We start from the raw sequence: 10,350 nt of genomic DNA on the forward strand, positions 1-10,350 counted from the left end.
TGTTAGCCAGGATGGTCTCGATCTCCTGACCTCGTGATCCGCCCGTCTCGGCCTCCCAAAGTGCTGGGTGTACTGTTCTTTAAATCCTGAAAATGTTACGTCTTAAAAATACTGTACACCAGTCATTCAAATTACATGTTTGGTAAACTTTGTACTTCACAGATTACATTTTATGGCTATTAAATAAATGAAAGGACTCAATTTTCTCCATCACAATCATTATTAAATATATAATTAAGGGGCATCTAACTTTCTATGTACTTCCAAAATACCTGAGTTTCTGAATTTCATTTGGAATAAAAGTAAGTTCATTATAGGAAACATCAAGTTCTTCAAGATAAGACAAAGAAAATAACCTTAAATAGAAAGAAAAAATTAATTGTACAAATGATTATGTATCATCACTGGGAATAAATAAGTACTTGAGTAAGTAGGCAGGAGTATAGAAACCAGATTTCTAAGATCTTGAAATTCATATCGACTTCTTTTCATTATAGATGGTGTAATTACTGTGAAAATTCCTAAGAATTACTCATCTATCCATTAAGACCAGTGTGAGATTTTTGGAGTGGACAAGGCCTTATTTAGAAAAAGTCACCTGAGAAGTTTTCATTATGACTTACTTTTTTTTTTTTTTTTTTGCTTGTCGCATTAGTTTCCTAGAGATGACATAACAAATTACCATCATCTGGGTGACTTAAAGTAACAGAAATGTATTTTCTCACAGTTCAGGGGGCCAGAAGTCCAAAATGAAGGTGTCAGCAGGGCTGGTTCCCTTCGGAGGCTCTGAGAGAGAAACTGTCCCTTGCTTCTCCCCCAGCTCCCAGTGGTTGCCTGCGACCTTTGGCATTCCATGGCTTGTGGCAGCGTAATTCCAACCTCTGCCTTTGTCTTCACATGACTTTCTTATGGGGATAATAGCCATCGAATTTGGGGCCCACCCTTAACCAAGTTAGTATAAGTATGACCTTATATTAACTAACTGCATCTGCAAAGACCCTATCTCCAAATAGGATCACATTCTGAGGTTCTATATGGACATGAATTTCTGAGGGATGCTAGTCAACCCACTACAATTGCATTAAGATTTTTCTAGTAAAATATCTCTGATCTTTCTTTCCATCGAGACAGGTACTTAAAGGTGAGAACCAAAGAATACAAACAGTCTGTAAAAACATAGTTGCGCTGTCACAAGCCGTGACTCCTAGGGGATGGAAGTGGGAGTTGCTTCTTGAAGACTGGAATTCAAGGCCTCGGTATCATAATCATCATAACCCCTAGTAAATACCCCCTTCTTTGTATGTGCTGTTCTCAAAGACTTTCTTGTTTTCCATATAGATAAAAGGTGAAAAGTTATTTGTATGATTTTTAAGGCATCATGAGCAGAATTTTTCACTAAGTTCCTATTATCTTAACATGGCATATAAAGGTTCTCATGATCTGGTCCCATGCTACTTGTCCCCCATATTCCTCTGTGGTTCAGCATTGATTTGCTAAAATTCCCTGAATTAACCAGTTATCACATATCTCTAAATAACACATAAAATTTCCCCAAGCTTGACTCTTTGATTATTGTCTTTTCATTTTTTGTCTTGGCTCAGATATCATATCTTCCAACAAACTCTTCCCAAATCCTTCAGACTGGGTGAGATGCGTCTTCTGTACTTCTCTGCTTACCCTCTCATAGTACCCATCACATTGTGCGATAAATGTCCGCCTCCTAAAATTATGAGCTTCTAGAGGGCACGGATTCAATTTTATATTTCTGTATATCCAATGCCTTATATAGTGTCTAGTACATCGTAAGTGCTGAGTAAATCATAACTGAATGAAAGGAATGGTGACCCCAGTTAATTTAAAATAATTTGCTCTGAGAAGTTAATGAGATTGACTAGGAAAACAAAAGAAATGCCTTTTCAATTCAATGTTCATCTCTGACTTCTTATCATCTCTGTAAAGAAAATGTTAATACCATTTGCTCTGTCTTTCAATTCAATATCATATCATTTTCTTGCCTCAGGCAGTTTCTGGAGTCATTCTATCTTCCTGTATTTCTTTGGCTCCGGCAACCTAGTTTGGTTCCAGGCTTTCACTATGGATGGCATATTCCTGCTGACTGTGAGATGTAACAGGTATAGGCAGCACTGAGGAAGCTGAATAGGTTCTAGAGTTGAAATTTACGTCATTTATATATGGTTTTTACAGAGAAAATCTGTTCCGACAGCCTCAGTTTGGTCTGATACTCTATGCCCCACCAGTACCAAATCTATCACATTTTTTAGGATATGTAAAATTTTTTACATTTATTTCATTGCTTTATTTAGTAGCATATTATTGGCCAATGAGCTGCTTAAACTAGAGCCCTACTGTTAGCTTGCAAGATGAGACTAGCATTAATAATTTCATATTAACAGTGATGACCACTACACTGATATATTGATTAAAAGCCTACTATATGGCAATTTAGAATGATCTTTTACCATACCAATATAGGATTGTTGTTTTTTACAGATTAAAAAAAATGGAAGCTGTAAGAGGTTAAGCAATTTATCCAATTTGGTATGAAATAAAATGTAGCTATCCCTTTTCATCAGATATATGGAGGCAAGGTAATTTAATCCCCTTCTTTAATAAATAACAATATGGGGAAATAAACGTGTACAATTTCAGAATCTGCTCTTAAGACAGGGCTTTCAAGTAGGCTGTTAGGTTCTTTTTGTTCCAAGTAGTTTCTCTTTCCCAAAGAACGTACCTGCCAATTAAAGCAAATTGAGTCAAACAAGTAAGGCAAAGATTTGACTCCCTTAGTTGAAGTAGCTATTTTCTATGTCATTTTTCTCCTGCTATCCACTGAGGAAAAGATAAAGACTTTTTGTTTTAACCTTTGCCACAGTTGTTTCTGCATAACCTCAGGGCATGAGTCTAAAACATACCTCTGTCCTTTACTTTTCTTCACCCCACCTCCCTTTTTCTCCCTTTTTTATCTTTTATCTTTTCTACAAAAGCTTTGGGAAGAGAAAACAAATTTGGATTTTTGAAGTGATTCATTAGCTTCATTTCATAAGAGAGTTGAAAAGACAAATCAAAGAGCTTTTTATAGTAATAAAGTTCCAAGCATAACATGGGCGTGGCGATCCACCGGCCACCAATAGGAGGCCCGTGTTCTTCCGCGGAAGCTGAGCTTTCCTGCCTCCATGCTGCCTCACACAGTATGCCCTAAGCAGCTCAAAGCAAAACGTTACGAACAAAATTGTAGGCCCCAGTAAATGTGTGCTTTACTCAAAGAGAATCTTGTTTTATTAACTTCTAATTTGCCCTACATTGAAACAATCGTTACATTATTTCAAAAATATTGCACCTTTTATTTTATTTTAGAAATAAAGGAAAAGAGACAAATCTGTGAAAATAATTGAAAGGATTTTAAAAATAATTTACGAGATTTTTTTTTTTTGAGACGGAGTCTCGCTCTGTCCCCAGGCTGGAATGCAGCGGCGCGATCTCAGTTCACTGCAACCTGCACGTCCCCTGGTTCAAGCGATCCTCCTGCCTCAGCCTCCTGAGTAGCTGGGATAACAGGCACGTGCCACCATGCCTGGTTAATTTTTGTATTTTTAGTAGAGATGGGGTTTCACCATGTTGGCCAGGATGGTCTCGATCTCCTGACCTCGTGATTCGCCCACCCTGGCCTCCCAAAGTGCTGGGATGGTGAGCCACCACGCCCAGCCAATTTACAAGATTTTCTTACCTAATTTTTGTAACATCCTTGAAGACAAGTGTTAGTTTTCTAAACTTTCAGATGGAAACTGAAGTTAAGAGAAGGTCAGGGTCTGGCACGGGGGCTCACGCCTGTAATCCCACCACTGTGGGAGGCCGAGGTGGGCGGATCATGAGGTCAGGAGTTCGAGACCATCCTGGCCAATGTGGTGAAACCCAGTCTCTACTAAAAATACAAAAAATTAGCCAGGCATGGCGGCGCATGCCTGTAATCCCAGCTACTCAGGAGGCTGAAGCAGGAGAATCGCTTGAACCTGGGAGGCAGAGGTTGTGGTGAGCCAAGATCCTGCCATTGCACTCCAGCCTGGGCAACAAGAGCAAGACTCCGTCTCAAAAAAAAAAAAGAGTAGGTCAGTGGCTTGCCAGAGTCTATAGCATATAAGGGGCAGAGCTTGCCTCTGAAAGTATCTTGCTTTTTCTGCTGTATCACTTTGAGTCTCATGAAACTTAGCAAGATCTTGTTAGGAATGCAAAGATAACAGTGAAAGTACTCCATTATACTTTTAGTAAAACTTTGAGAAGGTACCAAAATAATATATCTGGGAAAAAACATGTATGCATATTTTAACATATGGAAACTATAAGAAAAAGACTAATAATGAAAAGAATTAAAAAGACAATCTTTTAAATACAATACTTAGCCACCAAAATAAACAACCATTTTTCTATGTTAGATAATATCTAGAAAAAAATATGTATCTTAATTTAAATCCTAACACTAGGGCTTCAAACAAATTGAGTAATCAATTGTTTTATTTAATAAAATACTGTTAAGTTATGCTTGAACTGCTAAATTTATGTCACAAACCCCCACTTTGTTCCAGTGTCCCTTTCTCAATAAGGCCTACCTTAGCTACCCCACTTAAAATCACACTCACTCCCTTTTACGGTTTTATTTTTTCTTTTTCATATCACGTATTGCCTTCTCACATACTGTGTAATTTATTTATTATATATATTGATTGTCTCCTCCTGTGGGAATGTGATCCCCACAAGAGTTGAAATCTTTGACTGGTTTAGTTTTAGTTTTAGTTTAGCTGTTACTGCCATAACAAATTGCAACACGAACAGTGGTGTACAACAACACAGATTTGCTAATTATAGTTACATAGGTCAGAAGTCTGCACAGGTCTCACCCTACTAAAATTAAGGCATCAGTAGGACTGCATTCCTATCTGGAGGCTCTAGGGAGAATCTGTTTCCTTACTCATGCAGGCTGTTGGCAGAATTCAATTCTTTCCGGCTGTAGAACTGAGGCCCTTGTTTTCTTGTTGGCTGTATGCTGAAGGCCATTCCCAGGTTTTCAAGCTGCCTTATTCCTTGACTCATGGCTCCCTTCCTCCATCTTCAAAACCAACAAAAGCAACCCAAGTCCTCAGGTGGTATCTGACAAGCCCTTCTGCATCCCCCTTCCATTTTTAAGAGCCCATGTGATTTGATTGGGACCACTCAACTAATCCAGAATAATCTCCCTACTTTAAGATCAACTGATTAGAACCCTTAATTTCATCTCCAAAGTTAATTTCCCTTTGCCCTGTAATATAATATATTCACAGGTTCTGGTAGAGTACGAACATCTTTGGGGATCATTATTCTGCCTATCACAGTTCATCCCTAAAGATTCACATCTATCCCACATGCAAAATACATTCACTTATCTCAATCTCCTGAAAGGTCTTAACCCTTTACAGCATCAACTCAAAGTTCAACATCTCATCTAAATCTCCAAAGTCCCATATCTCATCATCTAAATCAGGTATAGGTGAGGCTCCAGATATAACCCATCCAGAAGCACAACTTTTCTCCATTTGTGGATCTATGAAATTAAAGAAACAAGTTATCTGCTCTCAAAATACAACGGTGAGACAGGCATAGGATAAGTTATAGATATTCTGGGTCAAAAGGGAGAAAATGAAAGGTAAATAGGAATTACCAATCCCAAGCAATTTTGAAATAGGACTGAGTAAACTTCATTTGGTTTCCAGACCTGGGAATAATGAGCAGCAGCTCCCAGCTCTGCCGCCTGCTTTTCAGTTTCTGCCCTCCTGGCTGCTGGCTCTGTCTTTTGGAATCACAGCTCCACCTTCTGTGCTCCTGGCTTCATCCTCCCCGGTTCCTGGCACCACCCTCTGAATCATCCTCCCTTTTTCATGAAAGTTGGCACACATATTCAGCTGTTTCCTGACCATGAAACTTTGGAGATGTGACAGCCTTTTTTCATTTCATACTGTCTTTGTCCTTAATACACTCTGGCAACATTTCTATTAGTACAAAATCTTCAAGAACCTAGTGGAGTTCCCATGTATTTCATGGGTATCATTACATAAGACAAAAGACTTGCCCATAGATTTCGTTCCTAGTTAATCCCATTTCTATTTTTGACTTTGCTGAAATGGCTGAGGCCATGTGACATGAGGTCATCATTAAAAAGGAATGGAATACTGATATATACAACATGGGTGAATCCCCAAAATTTATGTTGAGTGAAAGATGTCAGACTCAAAAAATCATTTGTTGTATCAATCAACTTTTAGAATTTTCTAGAACAGTCTCAGTCAAGTCCACAGCATCGTCTCTCAAACATTCACTTTTCTGTGCTCTGTTCTTTTCCATTCCTCTCAATATCAATACTAAATCATCACAACTTTCTTTAAAATTTCTTTTCAATCATTATTCTTGCTCTCAAAGATTATCTGAAGTTATTTCATAGTAATCTCTCTCAACTGATGCATTATAGGAGCTAAATAAATCTTTGTTGACTAAATGAATTTCCTGTTTTCTTACCCCTATAACTATATATTTTACATGTTCATTTTTAGGACCTACCTCCAGTTTTAGAAGATAAGGGTTACTCCTCCTGTTCAAGACCAGAATCTCCACTTGAGCTGATGACTTCTTCCCCTCCCATCTCCTGTGAAATTCTGCATCATCTATCATCCTTCCACATCTCCAACCTATTCCCTATTGGTTTCTTTCCAACATCCTGTAAATATGCCTGAGTCTTTAAAAAACTAACAACAAAAATGTTTCTAAGATCCCACATTCTCTATAGCTTTTATCTAATTGCTCTTCTCACGTTGCCTCTAAAGTTCTACAAAGAATGGCCTACACTCATTATTACCAATTTCTCTCTTCCCATTCCATCACAACCCACTGCAAGCTGGCTTTTATTGCCATCATTCCACTAAAACTGTTCTCACCTTTACTCTTACTGAGCTTCTCTATTGTATTTGACACTGTTGGTCATCCTTCTTTTTCAAAATAATCCACTTCCCTGGCTTCCATGATACACTTGGTTCTCTTTATGCAATTTGAGGCTTTTCCTCCATCTTTTATAATTTCTTCTTTATCTCTCTGTATTTGAAACACAGACGTTTCTCCAGAAATATCTCCAGCACAAAACTCTCCTGTGAGGTTAATATGTCTAAGTCTAGATTTGTGATGGAAAACAGAAATCTAAAACCAACATGTTAATCTAAAACAAAACTCATTATTTTTCTTCATTCAAACCTCCTCAGCCTTGTCACTCTTGTGCTTAAAAACAACCAATGGCTTCTCAATGCACTTTAAATAAATTATAAATGTTTCACCTGACCCTCAAAGCTTCATGGGATATAGTCCCCATCCAACTCCTAAACCTCACCTGGGTTTTACTCTAAGCCATGCTGGCTTCCTGTCAGCCTTTGAGGAGTCCAAGCTCTTTTAACCTCACATGTTATTCCCACTGCATGAATATTCTTTTTCCTCTTCTTGGCCTGGATTCATAAACTTCTGCTTAAATGTCATTTCCTCAGATACACCCCTCTTAGTGACTCAATTTTTTTTCTCCTGACATCATATTGTTCTTTTCAGTCAAAGCCCTTAGAATGTTTTATATTTATATATTCATATATTTATTATGGTGTTTATTAAAATTCCTGTATCCTTCTCTGGATTCTAAACCCCATAAGGGAAAAGATCATGCCCCTTTCTTTTAACAATCTAAACCCAATGCTTAGGACAGAGCCCAGTATTTAATAAATACCTAATAAATATATTTTACATGATTTAATTGTTTCACTCTAACTAGAAATCTGGGCTTTACCTTGAATTGACTTTTTTTTTTTTACTTTGATTCTTCTGTTCCTTATAGCCTCTGTGTCTCAATTCTAGGTATTACAGGTTTTACTTCAATTTCATAACAATTTGTTCCTCCTTCTCCATGCTCACTACCATTGCCTTGGTCCAAGTTCTCTTCATCTCTTGCTTGAACTACTGCAATGGCTTTCCAACTGATCACCTTTAATTCTGTTTATCCCCTCACATCCATCCTCCACACTGCCACTAGAATAACCTAAAATGTAAGTTTGACTCTACCACACACCTATGGAAAACCTGTAATGGTTTCTTATTGCATACAGCATAAATTCTTTACCTTAGTTCACAAGGCTTCCCAGATAATCTAAACCATTTATTACCACCCGGCATTGCCTTCTAAGCTTCAAAAACAGCAAACTGCTTGTATTTCCCATCTCATGTTATATATGCTGCTTCTTTTCATATACTTTGTAACTTTTCATTGAAGAAATATCCACCCTATCATTGGCCCAACTATCCTTTGTTGTCTCTCCTGTTTAATCCACCTGATTCACACTCAGTCATCTTTGGATCAAATAACGCATCTTCCAGGGAACCATCTCTTACCCTTAAGAATGGGCTACATATAACTCATACATTTTACTGTATAAATCTCCATGATTTTACTTTACTCAATTGTATTCAATTATCTGCCTTCCTTTTAGGTGGTGAGCTCCTAGGAACACACGGTATTAAAATAGATGCTTCATGAATATCTGCTGAATTAATTACAAGAATGAAAGTATAACATTCAAAGTGTATCAGTGCAATATCTAAAAATATTTGACTTTAAAGTTGATGATAATTATGTATTTGATCTGGAGAAAGTAATTTAACCATTCTTGGCCTCAATTTCCTAATCTATAAACTAAGGAGATTGGCTTATATGATATCTAAGACCCTTTCAACTCCATAGGAATGCTGATATTTGGACATAAAAGAGATGGATTTCTTCCCACGTATGGACTAGTAATCATTTAACTCCTAATGAAAGTTTTAAACCAAAACCTTAACCAAATGTCAAACAAGATACTTATTCCAATTAGAATTTAACAAATTGAATCTCTAAACGCAAAGAGAAAGGGACTCATAAATAGTTGAATAATACTTTGCAAAATAAGAGTTTTATTTGTGGTAACTAAGGAATTGCATCCAAATTCATTCATAAAGATGTTCATTCAGTTTTGTTTGTAATTAATGATCTAACAAATTGTACATTCATTCCAAATTCAGTGCTCTTTCCATATCCAAAAAAAGGCTGTCAAGAGATAGATGCAAGGCTCTCACCTGAACTGCTTTGATAATTCCTGTTAATTTAGCCCATACTCAGATAACATATTTCCAGATGTATAGTCCCTAGACCCATATTAATTGCTCTGTATGTAGCTGGTAGGATTGTTTTTAACACCATAAGAAGAAGCATATTAGCTAATTAGAATAGAATACAAATTACTAAATAGAAGTTGCTAGCTGCTTTCAAAGGGGAAATTGATCTTTTTTAAAATTATAAATTATTTTCTGTGTTTATAATCTCAGACCATCAACCTTACCCAGTTGGAAGAACAGTAATTAAATTAAAAGCAATGGTGAAAATTCTAAGGAACTCAAGTTGTTGAATTTCAGAAGGAATTTCTTTGATAGGATTATTTCTCAATTTCAGTATTTGTAAATTTTTAAGACACAATATCTGGGGAACAAAAAAGAGAAACAAACATGAGCAGAATAATAAAGTATGCAAATCATTATTTGTTACCTTTTATAAACTCTCTGAACTAATGTAGAATCATTATAGCAACGTTAATTGGCTATATCATGTAACTCAGCAAACACCCTTGGTCAACCTTCAAAACAAGTGACCAGCATTAATATGTATGATATGGCGAAATAGTGCAACCACTGTACTCATACACCTTTGACTCAAGAATGGTCCTTTTCTAAGTGTGAAAGTCACCCTTTCTGATCAAGCTCACGGTTTCATATGAGGCAATCACGGAATAATGAGGGAGGAAGGAGATATCTGCAGAACCAGGAAGATAGGTGGAATTAACCTTAGTCATCAGAGAAGTGTCAGATATCATAGCCAGATTATTTTTGATATCACAGTAATTTCATATACACTGATTTTTCATGTGAAGTTTTAAAAATAGAATAAACCATTTAAATCTATTATCTTCCTCTTAAATGTATACAAATTTTAAAAAGAAAAACAAATAAATAACTAAATCTATGATCTTTACTTGATTAGTATATTTCTCTCTGGTGAATATTAATAAGGTCTTATATTAGTTCTCTTTAACATTAAATTCAACCTTGTTATCATCATAAAGGTCCAAAATTGGTGGAGTAGAGCAAGTTCATTCTTGTAATCGGGGAGCATCAGTCTCCATGTTTGCCTTTCTTTTCCAAATTACTTTGGCTCTTTGTATTCCTTTGCATTTCTTTTTTTTTTTTTTTGCATTT

At 36.6% G+C, this 10,350-nt stretch overlaps 1 protein-coding gene across 1 annotated transcript in view; it reads right to left on the reverse strand.

The window, feature by feature from the left end:
- The window catches only part of LRRC63 (leucine rich repeat containing 63), a 61,629-nt gene that overhangs the window by 15,720 nt on the left and 35,559 nt on the right, over window positions 1-10,350 (reverse strand). Inside the window, exons 7-8 of the mRNA XM_011939858.1 lie at window positions 9,441-9,577; window positions 273-356 (exon numbers count right to left, since the gene is read on the reverse strand). Of these exons, the coding sequence (XP_011795248.1) occupies window positions 273-356; window positions 9,441-9,577 (221 nt within the window). The remainder of the gene's footprint in view (window positions 1-272; window positions 357-9,440; window positions 9,578-10,350) is intronic.

This window comes from Colobus angolensis, unplaced genomic scaffold (genome assembly GCF_000951035.1).
Source record: "Colobus angolensis palliatus isolate OR3802 unplaced genomic scaffold, Cang.pa_1.0 Scaffold101, whole genome shotgun sequence".
In the NCBI taxonomy this organism is placed as follows: domain Eukaryota; kingdom Metazoa; phylum Chordata; class Mammalia; order Primates; family Cercopithecidae; genus Colobus; species Colobus angolensis.